Source organism: Panthera pardus, unplaced genomic scaffold (genome assembly GCF_024362965.1).
Source record: "Panthera pardus isolate Hobbes unplaced genomic scaffold, ASM2436296v1 HiC_scaffold_8, whole genome shotgun sequence".
Classification (NCBI taxonomy): domain Eukaryota; kingdom Metazoa; phylum Chordata; class Mammalia; order Carnivora; family Felidae; genus Panthera; species Panthera pardus.
This window is the reverse complement of record NW_026527013.1, coordinates 77,248,473-77,269,482: the sequence shown is the minus strand read 5'-3', so window position 1 is coordinate 77,269,482 and position 21,010 is coordinate 77,248,473. Positions and strand designations below refer to the sequence as shown.

Sequence of the window (21,010 nt, the reverse complement as noted above, 5' to 3'; positions counted from 1 at the left end):
GGATCAAGCTTGTGGTGTTGCATTGAAGAAATCTTTGCCAATCCCAAGGTCACAAAGTTTTATTTTCTTCCTCCAATCAGTTTTAGAATTTTAAGTCTTACATTTCGGCACCCAAATGTTCCAGTGTTATTTGTTAAAAAGACTACTGTGTCACCACTGAATTGTCTTTGAAACTTGTTTTGAAAATCAGTTCTGCATATACACGTGAGTTTATTTTTGGACTTTCTATTCTGCATCAGTGATCTAGGGTCTCTGACTTTACAACAACACCACACTTTCTTGAATAAGGTAGTTTTCTAAGTCCTGAAATCAGATAATGCTAAGCCTTTCAATTCGGCTTTTCGTTTTCAAAGCTGTGTTGGGTATCCCATGGCCTTTGTACTTCTATTTGAATTTTAGATTCAGCCTGTCAATTTCTCCAAAACATCTGTTGGGATTATAGATCTATCTGGCAAGAATGGATGTCTTAACAACAGTGAATCTACCAACCCATAAATAAGGTATCTCTCTTCGTTTAATTAGGTTTTAATTTCAGCAATTTTTAGTTTTCAGTATACAGATGATATTCATCTTTTAACAGATTTATTCCTAAGTATTTCATATTCTTTGATGCAACTACATATGGAATTATTTTCAGTTCTCAATTGTACATTGCCAATATATAGAAATACAATTGACTTTTTTGTATTGATCTATATTCTGTAATCTTGTACTAAGTGACTTACTAGTTCTGGTAGCTTTTTATTATTTATTTAAAGATCCCATCAAATTTTCTACATAGATGATCATGTCATCTGTAAACAGAGACCATTTTACTTTTTCCTTTCCAAACTGGAAATCTTTTATTTCTTCTTCTATTCCACTAGCTAGGACAACATTAAATAGAAGCAGTGAGAACAGAAAGAAAACCTTGCCTTCTCCCTGATTTTAGGAGAGAAGCATTCAGTCCTCATGATTAAGTACGATTTTACCTGTTCCTTGTTCCTAAATGCCTTTTTTCAGGTTGAGAAAGCTCTTTTCTATTCCTAGTTTGCTAAGAGTTCTTATCAGGAACAGATGTTGGATTCTGTCAAATGCTTTTCCTTCATGTACTGAGATAATCATATGGTTTTTCTTTTTTAGTTTGCCAGCTTTCCTTTTCCAATTACAACCTTATATTAAAACCTCATTTAATCCTCCATAATTTTTAACCTCTCACATTTCCCATATTTTTAATTTATGCTGCATTCTGGATAAATTCATCAATTCTGTCAGCCTCCAATTTATTCTTTGACTATGCAATATCTGTTTAATCTATCTGCATTTTTATTTCAATGATTTTATTTTAAATTCCTAAATGTTCTGTTTGGTCCTTTTTAAAGAACTGGTCATTTTTTAAGAGTCTTTTGTTTCTCATTTTTTATTCCATTCTGTATTCTTTAAATATATCATAAACAGGTATTTTAGATTCTTTTTCAGATAATTCTAACTTATGAAGTGCATAGTGTCCTTCAGAAGTCTGATAGGAGTCTAAGATCTGTTTTTCATTGCCTTCATTTTTTCCTACTGACTGACTGTCTTTCAATCATAGATTCTTGTTTATTTATACGGTTGGTGCCTTTTTTACTATGAGCTCTTACTTGGCTCACGTTACTATGTGCTCAATTCTGATGGCTAAAACGAAAAATGCTCTTCTCTACAGAGGATGTGCATTTGTTTCTTGTGGGAGTGAGATACTGTTACCAACAGAGAACCATGTTAGTCACCCACACAGGTCTTAGATTAATGCAACTCTGATAGGTTCATTTTAGAGCCCCAGAGCCTACTGGACTGATCCCGTCACTGGCATGGGCATCTGACTTGAGGCCAACTCTGGCTTTTCCATTGACTTATAGCTCACAAATCCCCATTAAGTTTCAACTATTTTATCTGCTTCTGTATATGCATAAGTATATCTGTATATGCATCTTTGCCCCTCAGAGATTCTCTTATCTTTTGCAGGCCCAAAAGTGCATTGCATGTTATACCTCTCCAATTTACCTAGAATTTATTTCTATTGTAGTGAGAGGACTCTTCAGAAGATTTGGTCCCCAAAATAGTAAAAGCAAAAACCTTCTACCCTTTATGGATGAGAGTATTTACAGATGATATCTGACTTAGACTCTGGCTTATTGCTACTTACTTTTTTAATCAAATTAAGATGTCACAGACAGATGAGTTAAGTAAGCATTTTTCTCAAAACATTAAAATATTTCATGTTTGAATGTCCTAAAATTTTTGAATCTTTAATCTTATCACCAAATCATTTGATATTTCTAAAAGAATAAAACGCATTCTTTTTCACAGTTAAAATTCTCATTAGTACTATAGCTGCTCAAAGCTCTGAACACATTCCAAATTTAGCCTAATACATCCTACACACATGATTACAAGACTTTGTTCGATGATAAAAATTCCTGGCTTAGAAAATGAAAGTATCCTATCTACTTTCTCACATACAAATAAACTGGCTTCATTCTGCAGATGAGAATCTACAACCTGTTTTCCACTGTGTGGATTCTGAATAATCTGTCAATAATTTGCTACACTCACTTTATCAGAATGTTATATACAGTGTTGATGATTATATAGTGACACTAGAACTCTTCACTGCTGTTAAAAGATACCAAAATTGATAGGTATGAATATGCCTTTCAAATTATACAAAAGACTGAAAATAAGTTTGTCTTAATAAATTAAGCAGCAGCAGAATTAGTTATCTTATCAAGGAATAGCTTTCAAAAAGCCTCTACATTTAAATTATATTCCTAAGATTGTTATACCTAATATAATTGGTCCAGTTTTATTTTAAACTCATGATATAAAAATACATCAAAAAGATGTAAAGGTGATATAAATGGGCTGAGTATAGTATGAACTATTCCATATTATAAACCAAAGAGAAACTATCAATTTAACCTTCAATAAATTTCAAAATATAGACTATTACTTATAAATATTTGAACACAAAAATTTTTAAAAAGTGTTCTAGGTAGATTCCAACTTAACTTTGCTAGAAATAATCTTCCTGAGGAAAAAAGCATTAATTTCCAAACAGATACTGTAGAAAGCATATGGCATAATTCTAATACTGTTTCATCTTGAATTATTTACAAATTTTATTTTTAATACATATATTCACAGGTTAGAAAGGCTAAAACCATTAAATTAGAAAGAACTTTCAATACCAAGACACATTCTTCTTAAAAATCTTGGAATTGCAAAAACTAGTAGTGTTAAAAAGAACTGTCTGTTCATAACCTTGTCCTCAAAAAGAGATTACACAAAGGTTTAGAGATTTGGGTCCAGGTATCATTCTTCAATGACCCAAAACACCAGATATATATCATCACCTACTCAAAAGTTTAAACTTCTCTGAAGATTTGAAGGGTCATTATTTGGGGACTCCAATTATCCTAGAAATCCTACACTTTCTACAAAGATTCTGTTGCCAACAATAATTATTTTCATTAGAATAATTATGTCCTTACGTGGTATTATGTAATTAGCAAAAATATTTGTTCATAGCTTTGTAATAAAGAAAAAGACTAAACAAACTATGGTAAATATAGTGATAGTTATGTGCTTTATCTGCAATATGTGATGGATATTTTTGAGGGGTTTTGTTCTGTTTTGTTACTTTTCTCTGGCTCTGTAAATCCCAAGTATTTAAGATCAAGTTATTTTGGGCTTTGCACAAAAGACCGATCTGTTTTGAATATACATGAGTACACTGAATTCCAAGAAGGACTTAAATTTTTTTCATAAACATTGCCGTAAAAGAACAAAGATCAACTAAACTGGAAATTTACATCAAAATTTATATATAAATATGTGTGTTGTATAGGACTACATTTTTAAATAGCCTAAGAAACAAAGATCAATCTTTACTGGTTTTTATTTTTAATTCAGTGAAAAATTTCATGAGTTAATATAATGATTGAATAAGATGAATGGTAACACTGCATGTGCATTTGCTTGCCTGTAAACATTAAGGCCTGATATTAGTTATCCATTCCACCAGTAAATGTAAAGACTTAATAGCTATACAAGAGAGGGGAAGCTGGTGACAGAGTAGGACGACCCTAGGCTCTCCTAGTCCCATGAATACAAATAGATAACTATCAAATCATCCTAAATATCTGAGAAATTGACCTGTAGACTGGCGAAGCAAACTCTACAACTAAAGGAGAAGAGGCCACTTGAAGAAAGTAGGAAGTGTGGAGACACAGTTTGGGAGAAAAACCAATCGTGGCCACTAAGGTGGAAAGGGAGCCACCACTGTAGAGAAGGGTGAGAGACACTAGCACACAGGAGGAGCATAGAGGGAAAATGAATCCCCAATAACAATTGGTTTGGAAAGCGAGAGGGGCTGAATTTCATGAGTTTTGCGACCAGCAGGACTTAACCTGGAGTACTAAAGATCAGCAGGTATGGCTTGGGGACAGCACAGAGGCACTGGGGCTGCTCTTGGAAAGAAGGCAGGCAAACAACCTGTGAACATACAGCATGGAAACAGTGATCTGAAGAGCACCAGGGGTACGAGTAGGGAGATTATCTGTTCATCTCAAAGCATGTCCTAGAAAGGCAGCATTCATCTCAAAGCATGTCCTAGACAGGTAGCATTCAGGGAGAGAACCCATCAGGAACAAAGGCAACAGCTGGGACCATTTCCCTCCAGCAACCTCAGCATAAGCACAGAGCCACCTAGGGGAAGCAGCACAATACCCACACTCCCTACCTAACTTGCTTGCACCAAGCCCTGCCCCCAACATGCGCCAGTGGACCTGCTCCTCCCAGTCACACTTGCCTCAGTCCCAGCAGGCCCTCTCCCCCAGAAGACCAGTCCAAACCCCTTAAACACCATGTCTCCCAACCTGGGAATTTTGCAGGGCCTTGCTTCCAGCAGCAGTGCCAAAAGGTCTCATTTCAAAAGCAGACCAGAACACACTTAAAATGCGCCACATTCAGGCCAGGGGCCAAACACAGCCCATAACACACAAAGACAGCCTCTGCAGATGACTGGCATGAAAGAAAAGGCAGCTAGGACACAATAGCTAATCACACAGAGTACACATTGGACACACTCCCAGAAGTACCAAGCCCTAGGAAACAAGAACGTTACACAGCAGGGCACTGTTGGACTTCTTCTTCATGAGGCCATTACCTTCAAGGACAGGAGACATAAGTGACTTTCCTAACACAGAGAAATAGGCACAGAGACTTAAGACAAAAGGAGAAGACAGGGAAATTGAACCCAAATGAAAAATCCAGGACAAGACAATGGCCAGAGATCTAGGAAAAACAGATATAAGTAACATGCCTGATAGAGAATTTAAAGTAAGTATCATAAGGATACTTACTAGACTTGAGATAAGAGTGGAAGACATAAGTGAGACCCTGAACACAGAGATACGGAATACCATAGCAAAGATAAAGGGCTCAATAAATGCAGTGAGAAACACACATGATGGAATGAACAGCATGCTAGAAGAAGCAGAGGAACAAATCAATGACCTAGAAGACAGAGTAATGGAAAGTAATCAAGCTGAACACAGAAAAAAGAATAATGGAAAATAAGAGTAGACTTAGGGAACTCAGTGACTCCAAGATAGTAACATTCACATTATAAGGAGTCCTAGAAGACAACAACAAAGAAAACGAGGCATTAAGTTTATTTGGAGACAATAGCTGAAAACTACCCTAATCTAGGGAAGCAAACAAATATCCAGAACCAGTAGGCATAGAGAACCTCCAACAAAATCAACAAAAAGATCCACACCAAGACATATTACAGTTAAAATGGCAAAATATAGTAAAGAAAAAATTTTTAAAGGAAAAGAACAGTTACATAAAAGGGAAACTCCCTAAAGCTACCAGGGGCTTTTCAGCACAAACTTTCCAAGCCAGAAGGGAATGGTGTGATATAGTCAATGTACTGAATGGATAAAACCTGCAGCCAAGAATATTCTATCCAGCAAGGCTATCATTCAGAATACAAAGAGAGATAAAGATTTTGTCAGACAAACAAAAACTCACAGAGTCCATGACTGCTAAACCAGCAAAGCAAAGCAGAAATATTAAAAGGGACTCTAGGGGCACCTGAGTGGCTGAGTTGGTTAGGTATCTGACTATTGATTTTGGCTCAGGTCATGATCTCATGGTTCATGGGATCAAGCTCTGTGCTGGGCTCTGCCCTGACAGAGTGGAGCCTGCTTGGAATTCTCTCTCTCCCTCTCTGCCCCTACTCTACTTCAGTGCTCTCTCTCTCTCTCTCTCTCAAATAAAAAAAAAAAAACATGCAAAAAATAATAAAGGAGGTTCTATCAGTAAAAAGGAGAGACCAAAGTGACAGTATGAAGATAGAAAACACAAAAATAAAAATAAATAAACACAAAAGTAAAAATAAATTTGTCAAGTATCAGTCAAGGAGCTCACAAAATACAAGAATGTGAAATACGACAACATATACCTAAAATGTGGGGAGAAGTAAAAGAAGGGTTCAAACTTAAATAACCATCAACTTAATATAGACTGCTATATACAGAATATGTTACATACAAACCCAATGGTAACCACAAATCAAAAAACCACAAATAAATATGCAAAGACTAAAGAGAAAGAAATCCAAAAATCACTAAAGAAAACAATCAAATTATGAAAGACAAGAAAGGATCAGAGGAAAGTCTCCACAAACAACCACAAAACAGGTAAAAATGGTAATACATACATATGTATCAATAATTACTTTGAATGTAAATGGACTGAATGCTCTCATCAAGACAGAGAGTGACAGAATGGATAAAAAAACAAGACCCATCTATATGCTACCTACACGAAACTCCTTTAGACAGAAAGACGCCTGCAGATTTAAAGGGAGAGGATGGATAAACATCAAGCATGCAAACGGGTGCCAAAAAAAAGATGGAGTAGCAATACCTATGTCAGACAACATAGACTTTAAAATGAAGACTGTAACAAGAGACAAAGACAGTAGATAATCATAAAGCAGTCAATCCCACAAGAAGATAAAACACTGTACATATTTATGCATCCAAATACATAAAACAGTTAATAACATAATTTATAATAATATAATAATAGTAGGGGACTTAAAATTTTTTGTTAATGTTTATTTTTAAGGGAGAGAGAAAGAGACAGAATGCGAGCAGGGAAGGGGCAGAGAGAGGGGGAGACACAGAATCCGAAGCAGGCTCCAGGTGCTGCTGAGCTGTCGGCACAGAGCCCATCACGGTGCTTGAACTCACAAACTGTGAGGTCATGACCTGAGCTAAAGTCAGACGCTCAACTGACTGAGCCACCCAGGTGCCCCATAACAGTAGGGGACTTTAACACTCCCCTTACATCAACAGATTACTTAAACAAAATCAACAAATAAACAATGGCTTTAAATGACAAACTGGACCAGATGGATTTAACAGACATATTCAGAGCATTCCATCCTCAAGCAGAATACAGATTCTTTTCAAGAGCCCATGGAACCTTCTCCAGAATTGATCACCTATCAGCCCACAAAACTAGCCTCAACAAATTCACAGTCAAGTCATACGAGGCAACTTTTCTGACCACAAAAATAGGAAACTAGAAATCAACCACAAGAAAAAATCTGGAAAGTACACAAATACATTGAGGTTAAATAACAGATTACTACAGAATAAATGGGTCAGCCTGAAAATAAAAGAATAAAAATGTACATGGAAACAAATGAAAATGAAAATACAATGATACAAAACCTCTGAGATGTAGCAAAAGCAGTTCTAAGAGGTAAGTATAAAGCAATGCAGGCCTAACTAAGAAGCAAGAAAAATCTCAAATAAACAGTCTGACCTTACACCTAAAGGAGCTAGGAAAAGAACAGCAAAGAAAATCTAACACCAGTGAAAGGAAGGAAATAATAAAGATTAGAGCAGAAATAAATGATATAGAAACTAAAAAAAAAACAACAAAAAAAACAGATCAATGAAAGCAGGAGCTGGTTCTTTGAAAAGTTATCAGTAAAATTGATAAACCTCTAGTCAAGCTTATCAAGAAAAAAAGATAAATAATTCAAATTTTAAAAATCGTAAATGAGATGGGAGCCTGGGTGGCTCAGTGTGGTAAGCGTCCAACTTCTCTAGATTTCGGCTCAGGTCATGATCTCACAGTATGTGGAATCGAGCCATGCATTGGGCTATGTGCTGACAGCGTGGAGCCTGCTTGGAATTCTCTCTCTCCCGCACTCTCTGCCCCTCTCCCATTCACACTCTTTCTCAAAATTAATAAATAAACTTAAAAAAAAATCACAAATGAAGGAGGAGAAATAACAACCAACACCATAGAAATACAAACAATTAGAAGAAAATATTATGAAAAACTATATGTCACCAAGGTGGGCAACCTAGAAGAAATGGATAAATTCCTAGAAACATATAAACTACCAAAACTGAAACTGGAAGAAATAGAAAACTTGAACAGACCAATAACCTGCAATCCAACAATAACCTGTAATCCAACAATACATTAAAAAAATCATTCACCACAATCAAGTGTGATTTATTCCTGGGTTGCCAGGATGGTTCAATATTCATAAATCAATGTGACACATCACATCAATAAAAGAAAGTATAAGAATGATATTATCATTTAAATAGATGCAGAAAAAGCACTTGACAAAGTACAACATCCATTCATGATAAAAACCCTTAACAAAGTAGGTTTAGAAGGAACACACCTCAACATAATAAAGGCCATCTGAAAAACCCACTGCTAACATCATCCTCAATGGTAAAAAACTGAGAGCCTTTCCCTGAAGGTCAGGAATATGACAAGGATGTCCACTCTTGTCACTTTTATTCAACACAGTACTGGAAGTCCTACCCATAGTAATCAGACAACGAAAAGATATAAGCATCCAAATTGGTAAGGAAGAAGTCAAACTTTCACTACTTTCAGACAACATGATACTATATATATAGGTAACGTAAATACTACCCCACAAAACTGCTAGAACTGGTAAATAAACTCTGTAAATTTGAAGGATACAAAATCAATGTACATAAATTTATTGCATTTCTATATACCAATAATGAATCAGCAGAAAGATAAATTAAGAAAACAATCCCACTTACAATTGCGCCCAAAAGCATAAGAAACCTAGGAATAAATCTAACCAAAGAAGTGAAAGACCTATACTCTGAAAACTATAAAACACTGATGAAAGGAACTGAAGAGGACACAAAGAAATGGAAAGATATTCCATGCTCATGGAAGAACAGATATTGTTAAAATACCTATACTACCATAACAATCTATACATTTAATGCAATCCCTATCAAAATACCAACAGCATTTTTCACAGAACTAGAACAATCCTAAAATTTGTATAGAACCACAGAAGACCCCAAATAGTCAAAGCAATCTTGAAAAAGACAGACAAAGCTGGAAGCATCACAATTTTGGACTTCAGGTTATATAACAAAGCTGCAGCAATCAAAACAGTATGGTAGTGGCACAAAAACAGATACACAGATCAATAGAAAACAATACAAAACCCAGAAATAAACACACAATTATATGGTCAATCTTCAACAAAGTAGGAAAGAAAATGCAGAGAGAAAAAATAGTTTCTTCAACAAATCTTGCTGGGAAAACTAGACAGCTACATGTAAAAGAATGAAAGCAGACAACTTCCTTACCCATACGCAAAAATAAATTCAAAATGGATTAAAGACCTAAATGTGAGACCTGAAACCACAAAAATCCTACAAGAGACAGAAACAATAACTTCTCTGACATTGGCTGTAGCAACTTTTTCTAGATAGGTTCCCTGAGGCCAGGGAAACAAAAGCAAAAATAAACTATTGGGGACTACATCAAAATAAAAAGCTTCTACACAGGGAAGGAAATATTAAAACTAAAAGGCAACCTAAGAAAGGGAAAAGATATTTGCAAATGACACATCTGGTTGGTATCCAAAATTTACAAAGAACTTATAAAACTCAATACCCAAAAATCAAATAATCCAATTTAAAAATGGACAGAAGATATGAACAGACATTTCTCTAAAGAAGTCATACAAATGGCGAACAGACACATCAAAAGATGCTCATCGTCCTTTACCATCAGGGAAATGCAAATCAAAACTACAATGCACTATCACCTCACACCTGCCAGAAGGGCTAAAACCAACAATGAGAAATATCAGGTGTTGGTGAGGATATGGACAAAAAGGAACCTCGTGCCCTGTTAAAGGGAATACAAACTGATGCAGCCACTCGGGAAAATGTATGGAGGTTCCTCAAAAAGTTAAAAATTGAATTATCCTACAATCCGGCTATCACACTACTGGGTATTTACCCAAGAAAACAAAAAAACACTAATTCAAAGGGATACATACACCCATCTGTTTACAGCAACATTATTTACAATAGCCAAATTATGGAAGCAGCCCAAATGTCCACTGACTGATGAATGGATAAACAAAATGTGGAGTGTATGGATATACATATAACATATATACATATATATGTGTGTGTATACATATATGTGTATATACATACACATATAATGAAATATTATTCAGCCATAAAAAAGAATGAAATCTTGCCATTTGCAATGACATGAATGGACCTAGGGAGTATAATGGTAAGCAAAATAACACAGTGAAAGACAAATACCACATGGTTTCATTCACGTGTTTAAAAAACAAAACAAAGAAGCAAAGGGGAAAGAGAAAGAGAGAAAGAGAGAGAGAGAGAGAAACCAAGAAACAGACTCTTAACTCTAGAGAGCAAATTGATGGTTACTACAAATGAGGCGGGTGGGAGGAGGGGATGGGTTAAATAGGTGAAGGGGATTAAGGAGTGTACTTGTTGATGAGCACCACATGATGTATGGAATTGCTGACACACTGTATGTTCACTAAGTGGAATTTTAAAAATTGCAAAAAATTAATTACTATGCAAATTGACAAAAGCATCTTATTATTTCTTTCATACAATTAAAAGCCAAATATGAAGCAGAATAATGTAAGTAGGCATATACCAACATAAGTATATATATACGCAAAAATGAGTTTATACAGCAGGTCTGAGATTGCTATAGTTAAAAATGCCTAATTGCAAGGCTGGTCCTTGGCTGGTACTTGGGACTTGGATTTTAAGAGGGTCCTCATGGTTGTCAGTTAAGAATGCTCGCTATACCTAAACTGTTTGTACCAATAATGTGGTCTACACCAAATAGCTGCTTTTCTTTCAGGAGTCTGGAATTTTGGTACATGCTAGGCTAACTGACTCTTGATGAGAACCCTGAACTCCTACGTGCAAGATGAACTTCCCCAGAGGACATTTTATGCATGCTGTTGCTAGATGAATTAAAGGTATCCTATCTCTCTCCTGTAAAAGAAGACCCTTGGAAGCTTTCAGTTGGTTACCTCTGGACTTCATCCTATATGCCTTTTTCCTATTGCTGATTTTCCTTTCTTGAAGTTGATTTTGGTTCCTATCCTTTCGCTGTAATAAATCATAGCCAGAAGCACAACTATATGCTGAATGCTGTGAATTCTCTAACAAATAACCAAACTTGGGGGTGGTCTTAGAGATCCATAACATAATATATAAACGCCTAAATTTTGAACTTACAAAGGACACTATACCATAACACTGGAAATTTAGAGAATTTTTTTCTTTGGAACACTTATCTGTCAAGATTAAATGATAAATAGAATAATCCCTCTGTATTATTCCTTATCAAAAACATATCAAGATGAATAAATAAAATGTAGAGTCAGAGATTTCTATGCATGGAAGGAATTCTTATAGCTCATGAGGCCAGTGTATTGGTGGATAACAGAAGGGAGAATTTCAGAATATGAAAAATGAATACAGCAATGTGCTTTATAGGAAAAATTAACAACCGAATGGATCTTACCATTCCATTTTCAGTAAAGACTATAAGACATTATAATAACCACCAATTAAACCTCTTATTTACCCAAAATTTTCATCTTATTCTCTAGTGGAACTTTTAAAAACATTTACAATAAATCATTTATATGATGGAAAATTAGAAATTAGTGTATGCATTTCAGAAATTAGCCTATAAAATGCATTACTGGTAGTATTTACTCAATAAACAAATGTGCTTATACATATACTAAAAAGAAAGTTTGTTGTTGTCGAGAAATCAATTCCTATGGCTATTTGACATGTAGCCAGTCTGTAAGGCAGGAACACAAAGAATGCTGGCTCATTTCTCCCTGCATTCTTCAATAAAGAGATAAAAAATATTTTCATCTAAACATACCTTAACTACTTCTTCAATGAACCAAATATGAGAAACAGGATCTCTCTTCTTGGCTAATATTTTTTGTAGGTGTTGTACCTAAAAAAGGCAGAGAGGGGGAGATTGTATACAATTGGGTATTTTCAAATGAAACAAATGTAAAGCTTAGGTACTAGAAATAGCAAGGGAAGGAAAGAGGCCTTTTGCTAGAGTTATTCTATCAATATTATAATCAGCTAATGTAGGTATTTTGAATGCTCAGGGATTTTAAGATAGCTGACCAACGTCACACAACTTGGCACAACAAGGCATTAATCCATAATTAATGTTCTTTCCACTCTCTAAAATTCTTACCTGTCCACAAACAGTACAAATATGATCCACAAGTTTCTCCATATTAGTCCAGAGAGAAGCACGAAAAGCTGCAGTGTTTCCTGGGGTTGGCATAGTTGAGCGTCCCGGTCCCCCTGTTTACGAGTGACAAAGAAGTATGAAAAATAAAACTTTTCAAATAAAAGAAAATATGTTAATACAAAAAGCATATCCAAGCTTAAAAAAAAGTAAGAAGTTCCTACTTTAAGAAATAATTTCTTATGAGGAATATAAAAAAGCATCCTAACCTTTAATGTTTAAGAAAGGAAGGAAAATAAGATCACACACTCGGGCACACCACACACATACACACACACACACACACACGAGATAAAACACAAAACAGAAATTAATGAAAATAGTTTTCTACAAGTGGTGGTGGGAGTGGTAGGAGACAAGGTGAAAGAAACAGGGATAGAAGTAGGAGTCTTTATGAGGCATATAAATGTTTTACCTATTTCAAAATAAATTTAAGTTTAAATAGAATGAAAAAAGCAAACTCTAAAACAAAATGCAAATAAATACAGAAACAAATGAAACCAACTATACATCAAACTCATAATACAACCACAGAGGGGAAAACAATTAATTCAAGTAATGTTTAATTATGGAACCCTAACTTTAGTGAGATAGATTTTAGAGGCAAAAAGAATTTATAGTACTTAGTGGATTTGTTGCTGGATGTGATACTGGTGTAGCCATCCTGAAATTACTTTGAGTTCATTTTGCAAAGTGTAAATGAAGGTTCTCCCCATAAACAGAATAAAGATACAAATATGTAATGAGGATTAGAGGTATTTCTTGACTCTGTCCACTGAAAGGGCAAGGAGACAGTGATTCCTAAATAGAAATGAGTATACCAAGTGCCCAAATTATGACTTGCATGCACCATTCCCCTTCCCCAGTAAAAGAAACCAGGGCTCACTGAAGAAAAGGGTGATTCCACATTTGGAGCAGTGAAAACAGAAGATATGCGTGGTACAACTGTGCCAGAGAGCAAAGAAGTGTTCAAAGACAAATGGAGATTTGTCAAAGGACATAGGACCTTGACTGGAAGGGGTTTCCCCAAAATGAATTAGGGAACTTTTGACCATCCAAAATAATAGGGATGAAAATGGATCATAAAATACTGATTGAAAACAATTTGTGAATTCATAGTGAAAACTGAAATGTTTAAAAAGGACGCACTTACTGTGATGAGCACCAGGTACCGTATGGCAGTCCATTATGAAACTAATATTACATTCTATGTTAACTAAATGGAATTTAAATAAAAATTTAAAAAAAACCAAAAAGGATGGAAATTTCTCTTTACAGAAGAATGTCACTTAATAAATGCAGTGGAGTAATAGAAAAAAAATCATCATTTGGCAACTACTAGTAAAGTAATTAATTGAGGGAAAGATAATCATTGGATACTAAAACACTGCAGGAAATGTTAATGAAAAACAGGATATTCACATGGTCTCAAAGTATGTACCACAAATTACTAATCACAAAGAAAAGAAAGCAATCTTATAAGGAGCTATCTGGCATACACCACAGTAATGAGATGATTTCATTTAGCATCAGCAGTAATGAGACAGACATAATTTTGGTGGTTACAGATACGATGTTAATGGTAAATACACAACATTACCTTACTAGCTTGTTTACTCTGAATATACCCATAAAGATACAATCAGATAAATCCAGATAAATTCAAATTATGGGGATCTCCAACCATGTTAATGCCATAAAAGACAAAAAAGGCAATGGGGTTGTTTTGATTAAAGGAGAGTAAAGACACAAGATAACTAACAGAAAAGCATAATCCCTGATTGGTTCAAGCTGGGGGAAAAACTATTATAAAGAATATTTTGGGGAACAAATGAAAAATGTTGAATATGGATTAAACATTAAATAATATTAATGTATCAATGTTAAATTTCTTGAAAGTGATGTCTAAGAATGTTCTTGTATGTAATACATATACACAGCTATTTGTGCAGATTTAAAATGTTTCAACATAAAAAAAAAAGGAATCTTAGTCTCAAATTGAAAAGTATCAATTCCAATCCAAATTAAGCTTGAAAGCCATGCAGAAGAGCCCATGAATGAATAGTTTATCCTGTTTTAAAGAGGGCAAGATGGACGCCTGGGTGGTTCAGTCAGTTAAGCATGGACTCCTGATTTAAACTCCAGTCATGATCTCAAGGTTGGGTCATAATTTCACTGTTGAGTCACAATCATCACAGTTGTGTGAGTGAGCCCTAATGTCAGGGTTGGTGCTGGGTGTGGAGTCTGCTTAGGATTCTCTCTCTCCTGCTCTCTCTGCCCCTCCCCAACACATGCTCACTCTCCTCTCTTTCTATCTCTCTCTCTCTCTCTCAAAAAAAAGGGGGGGGGGCAAGAAATCAAGAAAACCAGAGGCTATGTTTATAAGCTGCTTCCTTACAGTTTTTCAACAATTCTAGGTTTATTTTATTTTTTTTTAATTTTTTAAGGTTGGTTTATTTTTGAGAGACAGAGGGCAAGTAGGGGAGGGGCAGAGAGAGAGGGAGACAGAGAATCCGAAGCAGGCTCCAGGCTCTGAGCTGTCAGCACAGAGCCCGATGCGGGGCTCGAACTCACTAACTGTGAGATCACAACCCTCTGAGCCCAAGTTGGTTGCTTAACTGACTGAGCCACCCAGGTGCCCCAATAATTCTAAGTTTAGAAAAGAGTTACATGTACCCTTAGCAAAGAGATGCTATTACTTTTTAGTGTGAGAATATTAGGAAGCAATAAAAGAGAAAAATACCTATGACAGAGATACTGACTTTAAAAATATGAGTAATTTGTGTTTGAAATCTAAGTCTAACTAATTTTTAAAATTATTTGCAGTGTTGTCCTCACTACTAAGGAGAAGTGTACAGAGAATAGAGAGGAAATAAGTTAACAATGTGCAATTATCTCACAAGTCATATAAAGAACACACTCCTCACAATGAAGAAAGGGTATAGAGTACCTTTGTGAACACTGGAAAATACTGATCGAATTCCTGGAATATGCATAGTTCAGTTTTGTTATAATGAATTATGGGACACATCAACCCACTACTTTCTTAAAGTAAATATAGCCAGATATTGGTTCAACTAGTTCCAGAGGCCTCATGTTCCTTACTTACTTAAAGGTAAATAAGGTAGAGAATGACTTATTTAAAATTTTTATCCTCATAAGCTAAATACATCCTATTGAAGACATTAATGTGATAAAAATAATCAACTGAACATAGAAAAGCTATATAAAGAGGAGAGAGAATAATTAAAACAGAAAAATTGATGCCATTATCAGTTAGCTTTAGGAGAATCAAGAACAAAAACAGTGTCATAAACTAGGTTTTATTAATGTGATAGAAAAAAACAAGAGTTACTTAAAAATACTTAAGAGTGATTTCTAGTTATTGATGGCAGAGTAAAATCATTTTCCTACTCTTTTTCCTGGAAAGCCAATGAAAATAAGAACAAAAAAAAAATACACTTAAACAACAACAATACCACCACCACCAACAAAAACCCATTCCAAACAAGGAATCAACTAAAACTTCAAACTTGAGATTATGTATGCCACATGATGTGGATAAATCAAAATGAAAAAGGAACCAGATAGCTCTCATCTTGGACCATTAGCAAAAACCAAACTACCCTTAAAATCAATTATAAAAATTTAGACGGACTATTCAATGATTCTTTGCTTAGAGCTGAAATGGAGAGACATGAATGAGCCAGGGAAGAAGCTAATAAAATGTTTAATGTTGCAGAATGGCAACAAAGAAAAATGGAAGAAGAAACCATAATAAAATGATATTTACACTTTATAATAGTTAGACCTCTAGTTGGGGGAGGTTATCAAAGGTAACATGAGGTGAAAGAGGAAAGAAAAGCAGAGAATATGAGGTTTCCACACAAAAATTGCTTAAATGGCTTTACCACGATTCACACTAAGCTCTCTAGAATGATCCAAAATTTGAGAAAAATGTATCCCAAAGATAGAAGAAGTAACAAATTGGTGAATACTTACTCTAGACAACAAACTTCATCCAAGTTGTAGACTGTCCTAGTTTCTCCCTACAACCACCCCTATACTATTCTTCAACAAACAGCTGGTATCTTTCAAAGATGAGTAAGAATGAGAAACAGACAATATAGGACCTAACACAAATTGAGAGGGAGGGAAGACGGGGAAAGGAAAGGAACACATGTTGCCAAAGAAATTCCCAAAGGAAACAACAGGAAGGGTTACTTGATCTTCTACTGTCTCAAAGCAATTATAGGGAACATTCTCATTGTAAATATATAACAGACATTAAGACCACATTAGAAATAACAATATAATGATCAAGGGCGAAAACACAATCAGAAATGGGAAAATGAACAAAAGGACATGATACAAAATGGAATAAAGTACAAAGATATAAAATATAATAATTATGGACAATATATTAGAAATGGAAAACAAAGAAGATGTGACATGTATATAAAGTTCCTGAAAAGAACAAATGGAAAAGAAAAAAATTCAAATGTACCTATAAAAGAAAACATATTCTAACTCAAAAAAAAAAAAAAAAAAAGATACAGAGCATTCAATGCCAAGATACATCCTAAAGAAATTACTAAACTTCAAAGATAAATAAAGACCCATATGGACATTGTTAAAAAATAAAATTCAACTGAGTAAAATTTAAAGATCTTACTGGCTTTATTCAACAATTCATCAATCAGGCAGCAGGCAATCTAGCAGATAGAAAGGAACTCTGAGGAGCTATTCAAAATGAGAGACTTTTATAGGCAGAAGGGAACAGGAACAAAGAAGTTATACTAGATAAAAGAGGCAAACTGGTTATGGCAAGGTCACTTTCCTTTAGAGGACAGTAGGACAGATTACCTCACTAGTACTGATTAGGTGATTCCTGACTGACTGACTGACTGACTGACTGACTGACTTAGGATTCAATTTCCAGGAAGGGCTGAAAGGCTGAAACTGTTAATTAAGTTACGTCTCAGTTTGGTGGCATGGGGTTTAGCATAAGTGACTCCATTTTGGGCCAGCTGTCTTACTTTTAACAACATCAAACTAAAAACAAGTAAGTTACAGGGGGTAAAAATCTGAGTTAACAACTTCCATTTCTTGGTTCAACTGTAAGGAGCTTGTACGTTGCCACTCTGTCCTAACAACAAATGAAAAGCCTAAAAGACTGAAAAATTCTTCTTGGACCTGTAAGAGAGGGGAGGACACATGGCAAACCACTTGCCCCCAAGATCAGAGAGACAGGAGAATACGGGAAGTCTCCATGTATCAGAACAGAGCCTTGCTAGCAGAAAACAGTGGGAGCCAGTGCTAGGGAAGGAAAACGTGAAGTGTAACTGATGAATTGCTACAGACTCAAAGTGGTCAATTGTGAAAATTAAAAGCTCCAGGGGTAGTCAGTCAGGGGGGCCCACAATATTGTGAGATTTGCATCCAGAAACCCAAATAGTTTCCCACAGTAAATATGGGAGAAAAATCACCCAGTGCCTCCAGCAGGAGGAGGAAAAAGGAAACCATCTTGAAATATACCAGAGGACTCTATTCTTAACAAGGCCTGCCCTAAGGGGAAGCTGGTTAACCACAACCTAAACTTCTGGAGTGTTATCAGAACCTAACTGACCAGGGAAGGGAAATATCCAACTCCAGTCCCTCTGTGGTCATTCTCTCCCACCCAAGGGAGGAGAAAAAAAAATTAGTACGCTTGTACAGTTCAAGGTACAAAGGCACAGGCTCACTAAAAAACAGAGACCCAATGATAGCCCTTTATTTCCACTGAAGGAAAGACTGTTTTCACTTTTTCACTACTACAAGTAATAGCACAATAAAAAATTCTTATATCTACGTGACAGGTTCTCTAGGGTATAATTCTTATAAGAGAAATTATAAGATCACAAGGTACATACGGTTTTAACCTCAGAGAACAATTTGATAAAACTGAGTCAAGTGGCTGAACCATTTCATTCTCCTACAATCAGTGTTAACGAGAGTTTCTGCACTCGCCCAACACTTAATTCTTGGGTTTTACCAGTCTCAGGGTTGAGAAACAGTATCCTTGTTTTATCTGTACTTCCCTAATAATTAGTTCGGTCACCCTCTAGAAAGACGCTTAACATTTTTTCCCGTTTATTAGATGTGTTCTATGAACTGCCTAATCATATTCTTATTTTTTGAGTTCTCTTTTTCTTATTGAATTGTAAACCTTTCCAACACATAATAGGTAACATTTTTCCTTAAGATTATTGAACTTTATATATTTGAGAGGAAAAATCTTAAACATATAGAAAATTTGAAAGCATACTAAAAAAAAATTTCCCTGAATTGTTTGTTAATAAGTTATTGACATGATGCCCTATCACCTTTGAATGCTTTAATGTGTACTTCCAAAAAATAAGGACATTCTACTCCATAATCTTTTTTTTTTTTTTTTTTTAAATTTTTTTTTTTCAACCTTTTTTATTTATTTTTGGGACAGACAGAGACAGAGCATGAACGGGGGAGGGGCAGAGAGAGAGGGAGACACAGAATCGGAAACAGGCTCCAGGCTCCGAGCCATCAGCCCAGAGCCCGACGTGGGGCTCGAACTCACGGACCGCGAGATCGTGACCTGGCTGAAGTCGGACGCTTAACCGACTGCGCCACCCAGGCGCCCCGTCTACTCCATAATCTTAATATGACCAACAAGATCAGCAAATTAATATGAATATTGTCAATGTCACATTTAAAAAACTAAAAATAATAGTGATTATTCTTTAAAAAAATTAATGAAGAATTGATGCTTAAGGTTTCTACGTTAAACCACTGTATCTACTTCTCAACAGATTATAATAAGGCTTTAAAACTCTTTATTCTTTCAACAAAAAGGGTGTACATTAGGAATGACAGCATGTGAATAATTGCTTTAATTTTTTTTTTCTTTTTCTTGACAACACAAGAGGGAATGAGATTAAACTGCTCCTGGAAATTTAAACATGAGATCAAACTTTCTGAGAATAATTGCTGGGAAAAGCTGAGAGTGAAATCTCCTTCGGCAATTTCTTTTCAAAGCTCCCCTTCTGGGATAGTTTTAATACAGGCCTATTCAGAGGCTAGGGCTAACCTTTAAAAATCCCTTTAAGATCCAAGATTCTTTTATCTCTTTTTATCTAGTGCAACTTATTTATGAGTGACATATATTGTGCGTTATTTAAGGCTATGTTTATACAGCAAATATAAAAACCATAATTACTGACTGTAAATATTTTAGTATTAGCCTTGTATGAGGAACTCTGTTATTAGTTCTATATGCATTATTCCATTTATTCTTTAGGACAACTCTGTGATGGTAGAATAGCTTCTCCGATAGAAAAATGGAAAGAGAGAAGCTGGAGACAGTAAGTCTGACAACAACTTTGGGGGATTTTCTGTAGTCTGAAGAAATAAAATGAGGGAAGAAAAAAGAAATGCAGTCAAGATAGAGGTGTCTGTCTTTAAGAGAAGGTACACTAGATGACTGTACATGACAGGAAAGAGACTTAAAGAAGGAAAAGTGACTACATGGCAGGCAGAGGGGATCTGCTAAAGCAATGCCCTTGGCAGATGGGATCTAACGCAAAAGCAGAGTACTCGGTTTCTGCCAGGAGCAAGGACGGCTCCTCCTTATTAACAGGAGAGAAGAAAGAAGGAAAGAAATGCAGACATGTGTTGGTTGGGTAAGTGAAAGCCACACACAATGTGTACTCTTTCCTATCCCACCTTTGAGGGGTGTGTTAGATCTGAATGCCATCAGCAGGTACATCTTGGCAGGAAAAAGGTCACAAACTGCTATTGTAGGGCTACTCCTCTCTCATACCTTTGTTTAGTAGTTTTCTTTACATTTTGCTGTCATTGTAATGTTCCCAAAGGTTTTATCAGTTTCTACCTCCACAGTTAACCTTTTTGGCTCCTGAACACCAGAATTATTAAAAGGAAAAGCCCAAAAAGCTAAGGAAGAAATTGCATTTCCTTAAAAAATATTTTCTGTCTCAAGAAGTACATGTGAGGATAAGGATTTCAGAAAGAAAAATGTTCCTTTTTTTTTTTCTTGCATCTGTTTCCTCTGAACTAAGTGAAGCCACAGTTTATAGATTTTTTTTTCTAGAAGTTCTGAATATACCAATTGGCCAATTCAACTCACTGATTAGACAAAAAAAGTTATAAATAAATTCTGAAACATAATTTCTTCTCTCATTTTCTGTCTACTAAAATATGAGTCATTAGACTGCTTTGAAACTTAAGTGTTTCACATACTATTCAAAGGACTTCTTGGTTATAA

General features: G+C 35.4%; 1 protein-coding gene across 3 annotated transcripts in view; it reads right to left on the bottom strand.

Moving 5' to 3' along the window:
• Positions 1-21,010, bottom strand: part of COG5 (component of oligomeric golgi complex 5) — a 334,355-nt gene that overhangs the window by 137,122 nt on the left and 176,223 nt on the right. For all 3 annotated transcript variants that reach the window (XM_053897953.1, XM_053897952.1, XM_019451191.2), the window contains exons 9-10: positions 12,655-12,767; positions 12,322-12,399 (exon numbers count right to left, since the gene is read on the bottom strand). In XM_053897953.1, the coding sequence (XP_053753928.1) occupies positions 12,322-12,399; positions 12,655-12,767 (191 nt within the window). The remainder of the gene's footprint in view (positions 1-12,321; positions 12,400-12,654; positions 12,768-21,010) is intronic.